This window comes from Rhinolophus sinicus, linkage group LG02, assembly GCF_036562045.2.
Source record: "Rhinolophus sinicus isolate RSC01 linkage group LG02, ASM3656204v1, whole genome shotgun sequence".
Classification (NCBI taxonomy): domain Eukaryota; kingdom Metazoa; phylum Chordata; class Mammalia; order Chiroptera; family Rhinolophidae; genus Rhinolophus; species Rhinolophus sinicus.
The window spans coordinates 179,627,105-179,648,704 of NC_133752.1; the positions used below are offsets into that span (position 1 = coordinate 179,627,105).

Below are 21,600 nucleotides of genomic sequence, written 5' to 3' on the forward strand. Positions count from 1 at the left end.
TTAGTGAGGCAATGAAACAGATACTATCACCCGCGGACAGTGTGTAGAGTAGAAGGGAAGAGAATTACCATGTTTCCCCGAAAATAAGACCTAGCCGGACCATCAGCTCTAATGCGTCTTTTGAGCAAAAATTAATACAAGACCCGGTTTTATTTTATTATAATATAAGACCGGGTCTATGATATGATATAGTATAGTATAGTATAGTATAATATAATATAAATGTAATGTAATATAATATACCGGGTCTTATATTAATTTTTGCTCCAAAAGACGCATTAGAGCTGATGGTCCAGCTAGGTCTTATTTTTGGGGAAATGGTATCTAAGAATCTTGAGGGTGCACTTACTCTAAGGGGCCAGTCCTGCTTCTGCTTGGAAAGAGGAAATATTGGAGAGTCCATTAGTACAAATCTCTTTTGTCCTTCCTAACCCTTCCCCAACCTTGAGAATCTTCCTGCTGCTATTAGTTCTGTCATTGTCACATGGTGTAAACATGCAGAAAGCGGGAGTCTCACACAATCCAAAGCACCTCTTTCCATTTCCACTGAATCACACACATTAATTAGTGTTCTGCTGAGCTAAAAGTGCACTTTCCAAGGCTACTTTTCTTCAGAATATATTCATCCGCTTGGCCTTTCCCCCCAAACCCTTCGGTCAATGAGCATTTAGGAGAAGGTGTCTTTTTCAAATAAGAGAAGGCCAGGTTACACTCTCCTTTTAGGGCACTGGACAACTACTCACTTTACATTTAAATAACTAATAGGGTCTACTGTAGTGTTTCTTCCAGAACAAAGAAATTCTAATCCAAGGCAGTTTGTTGCTTGCAGTTTGCCAATAGCAACTTCTCCTGCTAAAAATCAACCACCCAATGAATTAACCAGACAAGCAGCCATAAAACCAATTCTCTGCTTATCCAGGTACTCCATCCACAACATGTGCCTATTAATGGGGAGGAGCCAGACGAGGGAAAGGATGAGTATATAGGAGAGGAGGGGTGACTACTAGAGCAAGGTCCCTGAGAAGGCAGGGGTGAGCACATGTGGGAGGAGTTAGTCTGGACAAGAGGTTCACCTCTCCCTTCTAATAAGAGGACAAGATAGTTGTACTTGCACGTGAATGTGTAGGTAGGTTTGTGGAAAGGAAGCAAGGTCATTTGCTGAGAGTGAGAAGGTGAAGAGTAAGGGTGGGTTTCAGACATTTGAGAAGAATGGGAGAGTTGGTGACAGCCCCTGTGGGAGATGGGAGAGAGTGCTGTCCTAGAATAGTTTCCAGCCAGCATGTGGGGCCCAGTGGAGGCTGAAGTCCTGGGATGCCTCCTCTCTTGGCCTCCTGAGCTTTTTCTCCCGTAGCACAAAATAGCTTGGGGCTGGCTCTGCATTTCCTAATATGCTATCCATGACTCTACTTCCCATTTGAGGAATTATATTGAGATCCAAGTGATGTTATTGTACAAATGACTCGGAATGTCTTTTGGACATTTTAAAAAAGTATGTATTAGTATCAAGATTTTGCTATGAGAGCCGGTTCTGTCCCAAATTGATATGCTGGAACATTTCAGAAGTTTCCTCCAGCATGACCCGCAGTCCCAGAACCTTGGACTAGCCCTGAACCCCAGATTTGGGTGCTCACTTCATATAAACACATTTTTAAAAATATTTTTATTAAAATGTAGCTAACACACAATATTAGTTTCAGGTGTATACGATAGTTATTCAACATTTATATACCTAAAGAAGTGATCACCATGATAAGTCCAGCAACCATCTGACACTGTACTATGCTATCACAATATTATTGACTATATTCCCTATCCTGTACATTAATTACATTCCCATGATTTGTTTTATACCTGGAATTTGAAGCTCTTATTCCCCTTCACCTTCCTCCCCCCTTTTTAAATTTTTCAATTACAGTTGACATTCAATATTATTTTATATTAATTTCAGGTGTACAGCACAGTGATTAGACATTTATATAATTTAAGAAGTGATCCCCCTGACTAGTCTAGTACCCACTGGCACTATACATAGTTATTACCATATTATTGACTATATTCCCTATGCTATACCCTATATCCCCATGACTATTGTGTAACAACAAATTTATACTTCTTAATACCTTCCTTTTTACCCGCCCCCAAGCCTGCACATCTGGCAACCATCAAAATGTGGTTGTTTTAAAGTCTATTTTGTCTGATATAAGTATTGCTATCTCAGATTTTTTTGTTTTTGTTTCCATTTTCATGAAATATCTTTTTTCTCATCCCTTCACTTTTAGTCTGTGTGTGTCTTTTGATCTGGAGTGAGTCTCTTGTAGACAGCATATGTAAGGGTTTTGTTTTCTTATCCATTCAGCCACCCTATCTTTTGATTGGGTTATGTGGAATAGCATAAGGAATATAGTCAATAATATTGTAATAACTATGTATGGTGTCAGATGTGCACTTGATTTATTGGGGTGATAGATGGGGGGTTTGGGAGACAGAGTGAAAAGGTGAAGGCATTAAGAAGTAAAAATTGGTAGTTACAGAATAGTCATGGGGATGTAAAATAAAGCATAGGGAATATAGTCAATAATATGGTAATAGCTATGTATAGTGCCAGTGGGTACTTTTGAATCCATTTACATTGAAAGTAATTATTGATAAATATGTAGTTATGGTCATTTTATTCTTTTTTTTTTTTTTTTTTTTTTTGTCTTTAAGAAGTCCCTCTAACATTCCTGGTTTGGTGGCGAGGAACTCCTTTAGTATTTTCTTGTCTGGGAAGCTCTTTATCTGTGATTTGATTCTAAATGTTAGTTTTGCTCGTTAGAGTAATCTTGGTTGTAGGTCCTGTCCTTGCTTTTCATCACTTTGAATATTTCTTGCCAATCCTTCTGGCCAGCAAAGTTTCTGTTGAGAAATCAATTGACAGTCTTATGGGGGCTCCCTTGTAGTTAACTAACTGCTTTTCTCTTGCTGCTTTTAAGATTCTCTCTTTGTCTTTAACTTTTGGCATTTTAATTATGATGTGTCTTGGTGTGGGCCTCTTTGAGTTCATCTTCTTTGGGATTCTCTGTGCTTCCTAGGCTTGTATATCTATTTCCTTCACCAGTTTAGAGAAGTTTTCAGTCATTATTTCTTCAAATACGTTTTTCAATTCCTTGTTCTCTCTCATTTCCTTCTGGTGCCCCTATGATGCAACTGTTGGTACACTTGATATTGTCCCAGAGGCCCCTTAAACTATCCTCATTTTTTTTGGAATACTTTTTCTTTTTGCTGTTCTGGTTGGGTGTTCCTACTACCTTAACTTCTAAAGCACTGATTCAGTCCTTTGCTTTATCTAATCTACTATTGATTCCCTGTAATGTATTCTTCATTTCAGTTATTGTAGTCTTTATTTCTGACTGGTTCTTTTTTATGTTTTTTATCTCCATTTTTATATTTCCTTTCTCTTTTTTGGAGTTCTCCCTGAGATCATTGAGCATCCTTATATCTAGTGTTTGAAACTCTGCGTCTGGTAGATTACTTGTCTCCATTTTGTTTAGCTCTTTTTCAGAGTTTTGTTCAGTGTTTACCTACTTCACCATCTTGACCAAAAGTCCTAAACACACATTTATATGGATTTTCTCTTAAGATAGGTAAAGCCTAGTTAGTTAAATGACTCTGTTTCTTTTCTTTGCTCTGTTAAAAAAAAATGGCAATCTTTTCAGATGACTCAGGCTTTCTTCTATAAGTGCAGTAGTTTTTTCTAAAAGTTGCCAGAATTCCAAATACTGAGAAACGTCATCTTAAATGTTCCATTATTTTGCATTGTTAAACAATTATTATGCTAAACATCTGGCATAGTCTTTTTATTTCTGTTCACCATTTGATATGTTAAGTAGAATTGGTTCTCTTTCTTTTGATTGGAATAGTTCTTTATTATTTAGTGTTTTCTACTGACATCTTAAAATGGGGAAAAATTACGTAATATTCTATGAGCCTAGGACCTAAATATGTCAGGGAGCAAAGATGAGTCAAGAACAAACATTAGCTCATTTTTGTTTACTAATGACAAAATTTGCTCCCTCTTGTATCAATTTTATAATGAGATTGGACTGTTTTGCCTGGCATTCAAGGCCCTGTATAACAAACCCCATCTACCTTTTCAAACTTTATTTTACCATTTTCCCTCCCACACTCTGTTCCATAGTCAGCATTAGTTTAAAACTATTTCCTTGGTCCCATGGAAATATTTCTAGTTCTTAGCACCTTGCATTAGGTCAGTCTCATCAGGTTTAAGCAGCTACTCACTGTTTTCAGCCACCTTATTATATCCTTTCCCTGCTTGGGAGGTAACAGTTGTTACTTATCTTAAATACTAATTTATTCAACTTAACAGAATACATCTAGAAATAACAAATTCATACCCTCAGAATACCCTCAGAATATTGCCCTGTGGGATTCACAATGACTGTGTCTGCTTCATGTGACCCTTCACTACAGCAGGCTCTATGCAAATCAGATTGCTGGTCAGGGACGCTTTCCTAGAGTTGATGCTAGAGCTCAGGTTTTAATGACCAGGTAGAGTTATATAAACAAGGTGGGGAAGGTGTTCTGGGAAATGGCTCAGCCGTAGGAAGGCATGGCAGCCTGAAACCATGGTGAGTGTCAGAATTTGTACTTGGCTAAATATTTTGTAAACTCAAGTACAAGGAGATGAATGGTGAAAAGATTACGCTAGAGAGGTAGGTAAAGGCCAGGATAGAGAAGGCCAAGAATAACAATTAGTAACAGAGACTGTGGATGAGAGTGGCAGAGTGGGCTACTCCCCTTCTTATGATACAGTGTCTGCTTCCCCTAGGGTTCATGGAGAATCTGCCAAAAACAGCTTAACTCTAGTTCAGTTCACTCCCAGAATGCCTTGTATATCATTTACTGATATAAATGCCAACTATCCCACCCCCGCCATGCCAAAACACCATGTGGTCAGCAATTGTGCCATTTCACATAGACAGCAACTGAAGACAAGAGCTAGTAGTTATGTGGTCTTTAAAAATGATTTTATTTTAACATGAATCTTTTAAGTGGAAATATTTTCTTAGTTAACTTAGTATGCCGAAACGTGTGTGGCTATATGTCCCAGAGATATGGGAAATTCATTATTGATGAGTTTCTGTTATTTGTCCTTTATTCAGAGTAGTGGAATCATGTGGTTTTATTTCTTAGGAAATATGATCTGGGGGTAAGCTTCCAATTTCCTTAACAGAAACAGGGGAGTTCTTAGATCCAAAACATTAATGGGAGTTTTGAGTTTATGAAAGATGCTACAAGACACTTGAGAATAGACAAGAGTTTCCAACAGAGATAATTAATAAATATTTTAAATTAGATTCTGCGTTCATGGAAGGAATACGACCTGGCAGTAATTATTATAAATTACGGGAAAAAGATGTTGGACATCACATTCGGATGCCAGTCGCTATCTGGTACTACTGACCAAGAAGAAACACAAGAGGAGGTAATTATTCTTTTTTCTCATCTTTAAGCTTATGTTTAGTTGGGTCTTTCAAGAGGTCATGTAGTATTAGTAAACATGTTAAAAAATGGATCAGTTTTTAATTGGTCATATTTACATAAAGGAAAAATAATATATAGTGAAGAGCGCTTCTTTTTCCTTTTAATCGTGATTTTTAAAAATGAAAAGGCATCCATGCTAGAATACTGAATAGTTCCCCATCACCAGTGCTGCCATCAGTTCGGGGTTGGTTGAAAACTTCCTACACTCAGTTGGACATTGGACTAAAAGGCCTGTGAAGCCTCTCCCAAATCTCTCCCAGATTGTATTATTCTGGGTGGGTCATTGAATGTAGTGAACACTTATCAGAGCTTTTCATTGTATTCAGAATAGATTTCCTAAACTCATGGTCACACCTAAATTGCCTTCTTTGTGAGACCGCTAATGTTTGAGATTACTTTTTAATACCTACCCCCCAAGCATGGGTCTTACTAGAACCTGTCTTATTGCCTTTCGTAGAAACTATGTGGTTACATTTTTTGTACATCAAATCTTGAACTGTAGCTTCATTTATCACGTTTCTGAGGTGCACTAGGAATTACTTGAAGCCCCTTCCGTGACTGAGGTCGGATAGAGACTATTATCCCCCAGCCTGTGTCACTCGGAATAGCTCTATTTCTTTGGCTATCATATGTTGAGTTTCCAAGTGAGCATTTGTTTGCCATAAAAAGCTTCAAATATTAGCAGTCTTTTACTGGATGGATTTTTTTAGCTGTTAATACTTTGTTTTTGAGGGGGATTGCTTTGTCTGGAGAGAATTTTGATTAAGCTGGAAGCAATATGAGGGTTTTTTTCCACCAAGTGTTGTTCACTCTCAGAGTCCATCAGCCAGTCCTTCATATCACCCAGGTTTTAGCTCAGGACACGTGCCTGCACAGCACTGTGGTGAGGACCCCACGCCTTTCTCGTTGGAGCCTCTGGTCCAGCAGAAGGTTGTGATACTTCCTTCTGACAAGCCTGTAGGGACTGAGAAGCTAATTAAGAGGAGTCGGAAATCATTATAGCCACTCAAGGTTGCTTTACGCCTAACGAGACTTGGGAGGTTTTTTTTGTTTTGTTTTGTTTTTCAGAACAAAAGACATTAACTGGTCAGTTCTTAGTGATGGTGGGGAGCCTGTGCACAGACCCACCAATTTTTAATTCACTAATTACTGATCCTGTTACGTTTCAATGAAAGGCAAAGCAGAAAGACAATTAGCTTAGTTGTAAAGAAGCTCCCTCTGAAATAAGGAAAGGGAAAAAAAGAAAATAAGTGATACATTTCTAAGGGCATGCTGGGAATTTTCTTTTGAGGATTTTTAGAGACATATGCTCAGCTGCTTTCAGGAGAGTGTGTGTGTATCTGGGGTGCTCTTTAGGAGGGGTGGGAGTTACTGGGAGGAAGGGAGAGAGAAGAAAAGAAGTATTTTGGTCAACTTCCATAAAATACTGCATACTGTGTCTGATGTGTAGTTAGAACACGATGACTGTTAGTAGTAATTATTAATTTGTATTATTTAGCCATGTACCTCATAGCTTTGTTTACTAAGTATGAAAACATAATTTAAAGACTGTTACTTGAAAATGACAACTGTTGAAACATGTTGAAGTACATACATTCTGACATTTCACCAATGTTTCTAGGGTTCGCCTAAGAAGTTTTCCAAGACTAAGAGGCCACAACAGATATTGTCACCTGAAAAAATACACGAACAGCTTGCCTTGTTGGAGACACACCTTCTCAAACTGACAAAGCAATGTAGTCATTTTTTTCTTTCTATGTACTTCTGTTTAGCGTTATATTTTTAAAAACAAGAAAATATTTTGTTAAAAGCATTAAGAGGAGATTAGCATTAGGTAAACCCTTTAAGGTTTATACAGTGCTTTTATATGGTGTCATTAATTTTAACAATACTCTGTTAATAAGGGATTGCTAACTCTTTTTACAGATGTGACTCATAAAGAGTAAATAAATTATTTAGGATTACGTAGCTGGCTTTGAGCCTAAATCTTCTGATTCTAAAACAGGGTTTTTCAACCTTGACGCTATTGCCAATTTGGGCCAGATAATTCTTTGTTGTAGGGGATTGTCCTAGGCATTGGGGATGTTGAACAGCATCCCTAGTCTCTACCCAGAGATTCATAGCACACCATTTCCCCAGCTCTGACATCCAACTGGGAAGCAAATATGTTGGGGAGGGAGGGCGCAAAATTGAGAGTCACTGCTCTAAAGGCAAAAATGTAACTGAGAAATAAAGGGACAGCATAAGGGGCTGATGCCTGAGTGATCTGAACCACCACCTACTCACGTGACAGATTAGTTTAATTTCAGGTCATTGTGCTGTATAGTAATTTCATAATGGACCAATATGTTAGCACATTGATTGGAATTTTGGAGTTTGCAGTTTGGAAATTTGCTTAAGAAATTGATTTAGTTTCTGGTGATGGTAAATATTAACACATTTTTAAAAAGCAAGTACATCAGACCTTCTAGACGAACAAGAGAGTACCTAAATTTCTGTTATGTAGGAGGCTCCACTTTTGGCCCCTAGGTCTTTCGGGAACTGACTATACTTGTGGAATTTTGTGTCCCTCCCGATCTCACATCTCATACTGTGTGTCTCGGTTATATCGGGGTGGTTGTAATGTTTTGGAATTCCTTGACTTGGATCTCTCACTGTTTTTCGTCATGCTCCATGTCTGTTTCAAGCTGAATTTATGAATTGAACCCAATGCTCTAGTAGTCATATAACCATATTAATATATTCATATATGAATATTCATATATCCATAAACACAGTTTTGGGAAACTATGTAATTGTCTGGTTACTTATAAAAAATATAATTCTTTAAAATGTAGAGTACCCTAGAAATATGAATTATTTGTTTTCATATTATCCAAAAAAACCCTCACATTTTACTAAGAAGCACAATGTAATGTTACAAGTTTTACTAACTGAATAGTACATTCAGTAACAAAACAATAATAAAAATAATAGTTTTATGCTTTGTGCTTCCTGTGTGCCAGAAACTGCTTTTAGTGTTTTATATATATTAGAAATCATATAATCCTTACATAAAAACTATATGAAGAAGGTATTATTATTATCCTCATTTTAAAGACGAAGAAACTGAGGCACAGAGAAACTGACTGACTTCCCAAGGTCTCATAACTAAAAAGTGTCAGGGTTAGAATCTGAACCTAGGAAGTCTGGCTCCAGTGGCTGTGTTGTTCATTATTCTATGTTTTACTATCTTTTAAAAATAATTTTATAAAAATGTAATTAATGTAATTGGTAGGTTTATGAGTCTGGGATTTCCTGATACATGACAGCTGCTGAATAAGAGAGACTCATGCCTTGGAAACTCTTCACTTATTTGGTAGTACATTTATTGGCTTTTAGGGGGAAAAATGAAAGAGAAACAATTGAGATTATTGGGTTTTTTTAATCTCCAAAATATGTTATAATTGATATTTTTAAGGCACATAATTCAGAAAGAATACTTGGGTATTTTATTATTTTTTCATCCCCTCCAAAGAATTTCATATTTGGTTATTGATGTTAAACAGAACTTACAACTTATATTTTTTTAACCTTAGATACTACAACTGAGCTCTCAGGAACAGAAGATCCTATATTTCTTTACCCTATAGTTTTAAATTGGTCAGTCAAAGTTGCTGTGAAAGAAGGTGGGTGACCTAAACGTATGTATGCTGTTCACTCAACTTACTTTAAAGATCATTTATTCTGTGGATTCTGCTGTTGTTTTCTCCTTAAAAACCTATTTTCTACTTAAAAACCTGAAGATTTTGTGTTCTTACCCATTCAGAATAATGCAGACTCTTGATTGTCAAGTAATGAAAGAGACCTAAACAGGTATCTGATTTAAAGTCTGGAAAGACAGAACCTTGAGGGTGGCTTATTTTGGTAGTAAAAGATGTTATTATGAAGCTTACAAAAACTAGGGAATTGAAAACTGTGTTAGTGATCTTTAAGTTCAGCTATGAAGAAATAGCAGCATGATTACTTAACTCAGAGTGAAACATAATAAAAATTAGGGTAACTAGTTATTCTGATAATTATCAGCAGTTTTTCCCAACTAGTCATACATTAGAGACAACTTATTGGAAATATTTCTCAACACTAAGTTATTTGGAAAATAATAGAAATATAGACTGTAAAGGATTATTTGATTTTAGAAAAACGATGGTTCTCACCACATTTACTCCTATGTAGTTTTTAAAAGTGAGAAATCTAAAAAGCAGGTTAATAAACTTGCCTGTTGGAACAAAATGACTATTAGCAATAGTAACCTCTCAGCACCAATAACTAAATGTACTGATAACTATACACGTCCTTGTTTTCACAGTTATGAAATTTAAGCAGAAGCCTAGATTCCTGGAATTTTTTACGCAAGTTATGCTAAAATGTATGCATGATGAAAAATTTCACCTTATGGTGGAGATAACAAATCCTGTCTATGACTTCTTGAAAAGGTACTTGTAATATCTGTTTTATTAGTATTATGAATCACAGCTTTAAAAAATGAATAATGTTGTCACTTAATGATACAAAGGGTGGATGCAAAAGAGGGTAAGATATAGGCAGTTAAAACAGCCACCTGGGAGATAATGAGGATTTATATCTATCTGCGTAAATAAATGACTAAACATAAAAATATTTATATAACTGCACTAAGGAGTAAGACTAGAGCACATTCATTTCTAGCAGGAAATAAAGTATGCCGTTTTGCTATTGAGTCAAAATGGATAATAACGTCTCTTAGCCATCACCTCCTCATGCATAGGTTTCTGGGTCCAGTTTCTGTCATTTACCATGCTTTTCTAATTCCTCTACGTTAGCAAGCAAAGCAATTCTTTGGGGTTCCATTTGCATATACGAATGGAGAGTTCCTCAAATAGAAGTAGTAAAACTTAAAGCTGTTCCTCTTGTTCTGTAAGCCTGGATGATTTTCTTTGTCCCCAAAGAAAATTATAGTGTTTCATGCTAGTTATGAGAGATGCCAAATGAACCCAACTTTTATTCTAACAACTGGGTTTTACTTTCACCACTAGGCCTAGATCTATCTCATTTTAGTAATAGGAAACACCAATAACATGAGGTCCATTTTAAAAATGACAGCAGAAGCAAAATATTATTATAAAAATACACAGGCAAATAGTCTTCCTAAAATATGCACTTCATTTATTAGAACAAAAGCTTGGAATATATGTATTTCATTTTTCGAAAGATGAAAGAGGAAATTGCTTTTATTAAATGAGGCAGGCCGTAGTAATAAGAGAATTGGTCAGAATTAGAAAGTTCCATTAAGTAAAAAAAAAAGAAAAGCCAAAATTAGATGTTTAGAAGCTGTAAATAATGTTCTCGATACCAGAGAAAGTTAGAAGACACTATCAGTATGCAATGAAATTTGGAGGGCTGACGGTGGAGATCCAATCTAAGCAAAATAGATATTCTAAAAGAGGAAAACTCTTTCTGAATAAGAGTAAGTGGCTTAGAGCATTGACCAGTGGTATAATAAAAGTTCTGAGGTTGGAGATTGAGCAGTATAACTGAGTTCAAACCAAGGTAATGATTTCAATTTTCCAGGCTGAGCACCTGTTTTAGGATGATGACCTTCTCCAAGTCAGGGAATACAAAGGAGGGGCAGATGCCGCACCTTGATTTCTACTTTGATAGAAATATCTGTTTTCTTTTGTGTTCATATGCTTAACATATTTTTACACAAAGAAATTTTCTCATGCTGCAACAAATACGCAGCTGTATTTTCTTCCAACTTTATGATTTTATGGTGTATGTTTAATGTTTTAATCCATATGGAATTTATTTTGATATGGGGGATTTAGATGAAACTTTAGGGTTTATTTTTCACTAAAAATTTTACCAGTTGTCCTGGTAACATTTAAAGTATGGACTTTTTGTTACTTTTTTTTCAATTTTTATTTTTTTAAGTAATTTTTCATTATTTCAATTATAGTTGACATACAATATTATATTAGTTTCAGGTGTACAACATAGCGATTAGACATTTATATAACTTATGAAGTGATCACCCTGACAAATCTAGTACCCATCTGACACCATATATAGTAATTACAATATTATTGACTATGTTCCTTATGCTATACTTTACATCCCTATGATTATGTTTTTAAAGATTTTTAAATTAATATATAGTTAACATACAATATTATATTAGTTTCAGGTATACACCATAGTTATTCAACATTTGTATACCTGAAGAAATGATCACCATGATAAGTCCAGCAACCATCTGACACCATATACCACGCTATCACAATATTATTGACTATATTCCCCATACTGTACATTACAGTCCCATGACTTATTTGTTTTTATACCTGGAAATTTGGACTGCTTATTCCCTTTCACCTTCTCCACCTTTTTAAAAAAATTAATTACAGTTGACATTCAGTATTATATTTATTTCAGGTGTACAGCATAGTGGTTAGACATTTATATAATTTAAGAAGTGATCCCTCTGACTAGTCTAGTGCCCACTGGCATTATACATAGTTATTACCATATTATTGTTTATATTCCCTATGCCTTACTTTATATCCCCATGACTTTTCTACCAATAAACTACCAATTTGTACTTCTAAATCCCTTCACCTTTTTCGCCCTGCCCCCAACCCCTCCCATCTATCACCTCGATAAATCTAGTACCCATCTGACACCATACATATTATATCTCATTAACTGGGAGATTCTTGGAATTGCTGCAGCTGGGCTGGAGTCCCAACGAACCACAGGATCCAAGATCATGATCATTAAACTGGAAGCGAGAGGCCAAACCAACAGTGGGACCAAGATGAATGTGGAACCCCAACTCCTGGAACCAGCTATCCAGACTCACCCAGTCATTTTCTTAGCCTTGTGTTGATGTGACCCTAAATTTTATTCAAGTTTTGGATTCTGATTATCATGTTATAGTAGAGTTTTGCTGTACCCAGCAAGTACTTACCAAAAGAAATATAAATTTTAGGAAAGGTGTAAAATTCAGAGAAAATAAGTGGTAAGTGTCAATAGAGGTGGAATAATGAGAGACTTTATAGTATTTGGATAGTGGGCCACATTACCACAGGGGGTCATGACAGATTAAAAAAACAAGGTTAAGAATCCCTACAGGTGATTGGGGGAAGGGAGAAAGTTTAGTAGTCATCTAAAGTGCTTAGCTTTTGTTGGTATCTAGAAGGCGATAGTGGCACATGATGGAACCAAAGAGAGACTCTGTTGGAAGCAAGGTAGCTTGTTTAGGGTCAGTCACCCTCACGTAGTTATCGTCTCAGTTTTACAGGGAAGTGTTTATTTTTGGTCCAATTCTATTTTTGGTCCAATTCTATTTTTGGTCCAATTCTATTTTTCCTACCTCACACATCAGCTCTAATAAAATTTTATGGTACGATTTGCATTTTGCTCTTTTGAGAGGCCAGCTATTCCTTGATGACCAGGAAAATGTCAGTCTAATTTATGTGTGATACACAAACAATTTTGGATCTTCTTGCATAATTTCAGTGACAACCTTCATTAAATTTCACTACTTTGGGTTAGTTTTGCAAATTCTTGGAGATCCTTTTACTGACTTTTATCTTTTTGTATTAGGAGAAATGAGTCCCTACTTGGAATGAAGAAACTGAAATATAAGGACAATATTTTCTGTAAAAAGTTGACTAAACCTGTGAAGAAGTTCAGAGCTGTAGTAATGGAGATTGGAAGAGTAAGTTTCATATGAGTTTTGAATTTTAAGTTAATGAAATGAAGAGATTCATGTATCTAGAGATGATTGCATCTCTGCATTATAATTTATTATAATATAAAACAGAAGGGAATACCAACAAGCATAATTTTATAATTCTGCAATACATTATAATTCTTAAGTTATCATATGGATATTTTTATAATCATATTTTTTTGTCCGCAGGGGTACTATTGTTACTTTTGATAATAATTTTAATTGAGGGGCATAAAGAAACCACTGTATGTTAATGTCAAGAGATAAGCATTAGAGTATGAGTAAATTATAATATTGTGTTCAGAGTTTAATTGTAGACTGTAACATTTTTGTTTTCTCCTATTTTAAGACTGCAGAAATACAAAGAAAAAATGTTAAAAAAATGGAAACACTAAGAGAATTTTTTTCCAGAAATCCATGTATTTCTGAAATGATGGAACATGAAAGGTATTAATTATTTGATTAATTTTAAAAACTTTTACCTGAAGGTTACTATATGTTGGGCATTATTTTGGGCACTAGTTAACTAGACAGATAAGATCACTGCCCTGAGGGAGCTTACATACTAATGAAAGAAGCACAGTAAACAAGTAAATATACACATAAGACAATTTACAATGTTCATAAATTTTATAAAATAAGTAAACATGATGATATGCTAGAGTAATTACCCTGGGGTGGAGGTAGCGGAGGTAGTAGTTTAGGTAGGATGGTCAGGAAACCAAATTGGTAAATTACTTTTAATTATTGGTGGACCTAATGTTCTTATTCATAAAACTTAAATCATAAACTTATCATGGTAAAATGTTTAACTTCTATTTTTGTGAGTATGCATTTGTGATTCCTGTACACTGTTTACATATATATGTGTATATATATATATATGTATATATGTATATGTATATATGTATATATATGTGTGTGTATATATATATATATTAGGTTCATTATGTAATATCTTTCTTTACGTGGTTAGTGATTTTGATCTTAATTTGCAACATATAGATATTAACAGAACCATTCTCTTTTTGTTTACATTTGGCTACTGTCTGTTTGAGTAGTCCTTTACTTTTAAAATTTATATTATGACATATTTTAGACGGGTATAGAAAATAATATAACAAATGAACATGTGTATATTGAATATGTAGCTTATAATATAAAACATTTGAAATACAGTTGAAATTCTCATGCATCCCTCTTGCAATGTATTTTCATCCCCCTTATCCCAGAAGTAATTTATCATGCTTATAAGTGACTTTATATTTAAATTGATATATCTGTATACCCCTAAATAATGTATTTTACTGTTTTTTAAAATTTGCTTTGCCAATTTGTTCTTTTTCCTCACGCTTGTAAGATTTCTTTCACGTTGATAATGAATAAGTCTAGTTATGCATTTCACTTCTGTATAGTATTCCATTGTATGAATCAATGACCTTTATTTAGTCTCCTGCAAATGGACACTTAAATTGTTTTCAATTTTTCATTATTGCAAGCAGTACTACAGAGGACATTCTTGTATATATCTCTATATGCACATGTGAGAGTTTCTGGTATAAATACATAGGAGTGCAGCTCCTAAGATGTGAACATATTTACTTTTTATATCCATTACTGGTTATTACTAAGCTGTTCCTAAATTTTCATCAGTGGTGTGTCAATTTTTCATTATTCAACATCTTCACCAACACTTGATACTATTGTCAAATTTTCAAATATTTGTGAAACTATGAGTTACGAAGTTTTATCTCATTGTTATTTTAATTTTTATTTCTTTGATTATTGATGAGGTTAGGCATCTTTTCATCTTTTCAATAGACCCTAGGGCTTTTCTATTTGCAGGACTGCTTGTTTAGATCCTTGCACATTTAGAAACTTTTATTTTCTCATTTATTTTTAGAAGTTTTTATGCTAATGCTTTTCCCAGTTTGTGGTTCATCTATTTACAGTTTAAAGGTTTTTTTTTTTTTAAATTAGAAGTTGTAATTGTTAATGGAGTCAAATGTAACAATATTTCCTTTTACTGTTTTTGAAATTCTTCTCTAACCTAAGGTAGTAAAGGTATTTTCTAAGTGATTTAAAATTTTTGATTTTCACATTTAGGAATTTCATCCAGCTGTAATTTATTTTCATGAATGGTGAGAGGAAGAGTCCCCCTTCCCCTCTCTTTTAGTCTCTTTGTAGTAACCCAGTGGCTAGTCCCATTTATTGAGTAGCCTATTCTGTGATCACTGTCACTTTTGTCATTAAATTTTCTTATACGTAGTTTTAAGACCTCTTTTCTGTGCCGTTAGTCTATTTATCTATATCAATATCACACCATCATAATTATTATAGCTTTAAATTAAGTCTTGTCTGATAGAACAAGTCTCTCTAGTATGTTGCTTTCCATCATTTGTCTTAACTCCTGGGTATTCTTCCACAAAATACGAGGTCAGACAATTAAGTTCATGAACTCATCCTAGAAAAAGTGCTACATACCTCATTGCTGAATATCACTATAGTCACACTTGAAGTTCTCCCCTTGGGAAGCTATAGTCCACCCTTCAAAGCAATTTTGGAACTCTTTTTCTGGAATGACCATCAGAGCTGTCATCGTATTACCCTCAATGTCCTGAATGTTATCAAAATGTCTTCCTTTCAACATTTCCTTTATCTTAGGGTAAAGAAAGAAGTCATTGGGGGCCAAATCAGGTGAGTAGGGAGGTGTTCCAATACAATTATTTGTGTACTGGCTAAAGACTCCCTCACAGACAGTGCCGTGTGAGCTGGTGCATTGTCATGATGCAAGAGCCAGGAATTGCTGGTGAAAAGTTCAGGTCGCCTAACTTTTTCACGCAGCCTCTTCAGCACTTCCAAATAGTAAACTTAGTTAACTGTTTGTCCAGTTGGTACAAATTCATAATGAATAATCCCTCTGATATCAAAAAAGTTTAGCAACATCATTGCAACAAGTTCGCAAATTTAATTCTTTGACCTTGTAGTTTGGAATAGCTTGTCAAGTAACACAGAAAACTTGTGCTTTTGATAGAGATAGAATGGAATATATAGATTGGTTTGGGAAGATTTTTTTAAAAAATAATATTGAGTCTTTCAATTAGTAGACAGACCACATACTTAGGCCTTATTTAATGCTTTTAAATACATTTTTATGATATTCTCCATAAAGATGTTATACACCTTTTGTTAGTTACATCAAATAAATGCTTTTTTTGTGTTAGTATAAATAGTATTTTAAAATTACATTTTAAATGCTTCTGTTCTTTTGAATAGGAATATAATTGACTTATAAACAACTTGATAGTCTATACAACTTGATAATTTATTCATAGATGCAGATTTTCTGTGTGGACAGTCATATTGTGAGGAGATAATGAAAGTTTCGCTTATTTCTTTCTAATGCTCAAGTCTTTTATTTCCTTTTCTTGTCTAGCCTACAGGTTATATTATGCTTATATTATGAAGTTTAATCTTGAATAGTGTTTGCAATTGTGGGCATCCTTGTTCTAACACTCATTTTTAAAAACCTTTTATTTTTAGATAATTGTACATTCATATGCAGTTATAAGAATAATTCAAAGAGAGCCTATATAGCCTACACCCAGTTTCTCCTAATGTTACCTATGTAACTATAGAACAATAGCACAGAAAATTGACATTGATGCAATCCACTGGCCTTATTCGGACTAAGCAATTTTGCATGTACACACATGTGTGTATGTATTTAATTTTCTGCCATTTTATCACATTTGTAGATTTGTGTGACCTTCACCATGGTCAAGATACAGAACAGTTCTATCACAAAGATCTGCCCCCCAACCCCTATGCTACCCTTTTTATAGCTATAGCCACCTCCCTTCCTATCCCCCTGCTAACCTCTGGCAACCACTGATTTGTTCTCCATCTCTATAATTTTGTCATTTCAAGAATGTTATTAAAATGGAATCATTCAGTATGTAACTTTCTAAGATTGGCTTTTTCTTTCCACTCAGCATAATTCCTTTGAGATCCACCCACGTTGTATGAATAACTAGTTCACTTATTATTGCTTAGTAGTATTCTGTGGTACGGATGACCCACAATTTGTTTAACCATTCACCCCACTGAAGGACATTTGGATTGTTTCCAGTTATGACTATTAGAAATAATGATAATATGAACATTCACGTACAGGTTTTTTTGTGGACTTAAGTGTTCCTTTCTCTGCGATAAAATGCCCAAGAGTGTAATTGCTAGGTTGTACAGAAGCGTATATTTAATTTTGTAAGAAATCCCATACTCTTTTCCAGAGTGGCTATACCTTTTTATATTCCCACCAGCAATGAATAAGTAACCCAGTTTCCCCTCATGCTTGCCAGTGTTTAGTGTTATACCTGTATTTAAAAAAAAATTTTAGTCAAGAAAATAAGTGTTAGTGATACTCATGGCTTAAATATGCTTTTCTCTAATGGCTGATAGTAAAGAACATCAGGTAGAATGGCACTGACCAGTGGGACAGCAACATTGCCAATAGTCAAAAAAAGTGATGAAAGTATTTTGAAGAGATAAAGTCATGCCATATAAACAACTATGTAAAGATAAAATTAGTTAGACTACTTTGAGATTTTGATAGGAATTATTTTAAACAAACTGAATATATATTATGCTTAGAATCTGAACTATTAGCTAAATTTTGAAATATTAGATTTTTCAGAGTGTATTGAATATGGATTTATGAAATTATTTCACCTATCATTGACTAATATTTTATTTCCTTCTACAGTCTAGCTGATGTTAGAAAACATTTTGCTCCATTCTTCCTTAAAGAATTGTACAGAGAGATGATTTTCTTGTTAATTTTTGAAGTTAGTTGATGAATGTGAACAGTTACATTACAATTTAGTTGTCTAATCTCAGTGGCCTTTTGGTTATGGAAAAGAAAAGCTCTGTTTGGTTTGAGTTCAGGACAAAAACATCTGAGGGAACTGGTGGCAATACATAGTGACTTTGTCCCTAGTGTTTATTCTTGTGCCTTCTTTATTGCCCCATTTTCACTTTTTCAACATAAGTAAGTGGTAACTAAGCCAGAAATATTTGCATAAGGACAGTCAAGTAACTTCTTGATAGATTATGTACAAATTGGAATCATTCCTCTTTAAATATCTGAAAGTTTGTGTAATTTCAAAACTTCTTTCTCCCTTGGCAGAAATAAGAGAATTGATGTTAGAAAAGTAGCATACCGATTCTTGGTGGATAACGTGAATCCTCTAATATTTAAGTATGTTCAGAAAAAGAGGTTTCATCAAATGTGTCTTGAAGAGATGCCCTGGAAGGCTCAGATGAATCTGTATCTGGCAAGCGCACACTTCAACTTGCTTTTAATAAAGCTAGCAGACCGGACGAAGATGAAATTTTGCACTTCACATACAGTGGTCAGGTATTACGCATTATCAATGAATAATACTTTTCAAGTCTCATGAAGGTAGATTATATTTGTATGTTCTGGGCTCCAGTGTCGATAATAGCTTAAAGAGGTTTACAGAATGCTTCTGTCTTTTCTGGCCATTGACGTATTTCTTATTTTCTTATCTTAGAATCTTTCCCAAACAAGTGATGAAATTAAGCGCTTATGAAGTACCAATTTGCATACATTTTGACTATATTTCTCAATATTGTATCAGTGAAAGGAGAAAATATAATTTTCAGAGAAATTTATTATTAATTGTACAATAACTATCAATATTAGTAGGCATTAGGCAAATCTCTATTTTTTTTAGAGCTGTTTTAAGCCTCTAAAACATACATTTTAAGCCTCTATAAACAGATAATTTTTTCTCATAAAAATGTAAACTTTTTATTAATTCAAAAGACATTTTTGAGCTCTCTTGAGTGTCTTTGGCTAACGTGTTCTGGGAGATAAACATGGAAGATAAATACATAAATAGATTACTATATAGCCAATAAAAAGGTCATAGAGAATCTTTCATTCAAAAATACTTGTTGAGTAGCTGTTAGATACAAGGTACTGAGATAGGTACAGTGGACATACAAAGATGGAGAGGATATACAAGTTAGAGTCTGGTAGGTTAGATCACAAATGTTTATGAATAATTATAAATAATGGTAGAAGGTGAAATACTCATACAGTCTTCTCTGTTCCTGGGAAGGAAGCTTTACTTTAGTTGAGACTAACAGGAAAGGTTTCACGGGGAGGGGCGACTTGGCCTGGGTGTTGATAGATGTGCAAGATTTAGAAATGAACAGATATGGATATAGGCATTCCACGTAGGTGGAAGAACACGAGTAAGAGCCACGGAAGGAAACACAGATGAGAACCCAAATGGTCCAATCAGAATCTAGGGTATATGAACAGGAGTGGTGTGACGTAATTAGAAAAGTAGGTCAGTACCAGATCATGTAGAGTGTTAACTGTCTATTAAATCTGAACTTTATATACAGTGGGGATTATGAAGGGTTTTTGAGCAGTGCTAGGATAAGAAATTTTACCACTTTACCAAATGGATTGAATAAAGGAAAGACTGGTGACAGGGGTATGAATTAAGAGAGTATTTATTTAAACAATCCAGTGATCAAATATGCATGTTGAGTCGACGATGAAGTTATTTCCAGTCTCTGTTTCTCCAGAATTTTGGTTAAAATCATTACCAGGCTGAACCTTTGCAAAAATGTCTCCAGATAGATTTCTTTCGTATGTGGGCTAGACCAGGTTTGCATTTAAGAATTAGTTAGAAAAAAGGTGTGAAAGGGATTAAGAAATACAAACTGTCAGTTATAAAAATAGTCACAGGGATGTAAAGTACAGCATAAGGAATATAGTCAATAATATTGTAATAACTATGTATGGTGTCAGAGGGGTACTACACTTACCAGGGTGATCACTTTGTAAGGAATATAAATGTCTAACACTATGTTGTACATGCTAATATAACAATAACTATCAATATTAGTAGGCATTAGGCAAATCTCTATTTTATTTAGAGCTGTTTTAAGCCTCTAAAACATACATTTTTAACCTCTATAAACACAGAATGTTTTTTCTCATAAAAATGTAAACTTTTTATTAATTCAAAAGACATTTTTGAGCTCTCTTGAGTGACTTTACATCAACTATAATTGAAAAATAAATTAAAAAACCACAAAGTGACACAATGAAAAAAAAAAAGTAGACTTCATAAAGATCAAACATTTTCTGTTCTCAAAACAAAACAAAACAAAACAAAACAAAACAAAACAAAACAAAACAAAACAAAACAGATTGCCTGACCAGCCGGGAAGGCTTTGACAAAGTGACCTATTCATGAGGCCATGAGAGAGAAAATGGTTCAGGTCAGATGGGTTTCCTTACTGTCCTTTGGTAAGCACTGAGAAGTCTTCTCTGAGCTTCCAATCATACATGACCATTCATGATTACTTGGCAGCACAATAGTTAGACAGTGATCAAATTTGTGGCAGGGTAACTTGGTGCTAAATTCAGTTTTATTGAATCTGTTAATATATACTCAGTATGCATGTATATTTATTTTTTGGTGGAAGATTATTTATTGCTCAGACCTTATTTAAAAAAAGAAATAAACATTTGTTATGGACACATTAGTATATATTGTAGGCACTGAGTTGTGTTTAAATCAGGTGGTTTTCAGTTGACATACATTATTGTTTTAGAGTTCTTAGAGTGACTATAGATCTTCCATTCTCATTTTCAAGATCCCTTTCAGTGAAATAAATATTGATGTTAAAATTTCTAAAAGCAAAATTACATTGCATAATTTTAAAATTTAATGGGAAATTGTTTGACTTTGGTTAAATGCACAAATATGTTATGATCCAAAATTTGGGAGCACTAATTCAAAAACATTTAAAAAATTAAAATAGGCTGTATTTGACAGATTTAATTCAATTTTAATTATACTGTTTTTTTTAATGAGATTTGTTTCCCCCTTGCAGTTTCCGATCATGTGATCCTAATATGTTCTCACTATATAATTCAGGAACAGTATTACCAACAGGAAAATTGACTCTAGAAAACTATAAAGTCATGCTTGATTTCCTTCATACAGCTAAAAAAAGAAAGGCCAATTTACCATCAGGTAAAATAAGTAAATATTTTATATACTATCAAATTGTGTCTAGATTTTTATTCACTAATGCAACACATACACACACACACACACACACACACACACACACACACCCACCCACCCATAACAGACACACGGAGGTACATACCCCGTTTTCCAATGACCCAGGATTTAGTTGAGGTGTGATATTTTGTAGGAGATTCTTAACTGCTCTGCTTT

The 21,600-nt window shown here is 34.4% G+C and overlaps 1 protein-coding gene across 2 annotated transcripts in view; it reads left to right on the forward strand.

The window, feature by feature from the left end:
• The window catches only part of CFAP54 (cilia and flagella associated protein 54), a 252,306-nt gene that overhangs the window by 98,848 nt on the left and 131,858 nt on the right, over positions 1-21,600 (forward strand). For both annotated transcript variants that reach the window (XM_019732067.2, XM_019732066.2), the window contains exons 27-34: positions 5,357-5,485; positions 7,166-7,280; positions 9,123-9,212; positions 9,893-10,019; positions 13,171-13,285; positions 13,650-13,747; positions 18,489-18,719; positions 21,248-21,390. In XM_019732067.2, the coding sequence (XP_019587626.2) occupies positions 5,357-5,485; positions 7,166-7,280; positions 9,123-9,212; positions 9,893-10,019; positions 13,171-13,285; positions 13,650-13,747; positions 18,489-18,719; positions 21,248-21,390 (1,048 nt within the window). The remainder of the gene's footprint in view (positions 1-5,356; positions 5,486-7,165; positions 7,281-9,122; positions 9,213-9,892; positions 10,020-13,170; positions 13,286-13,649; positions 13,748-18,488; positions 18,720-21,247; positions 21,391-21,600) is intronic.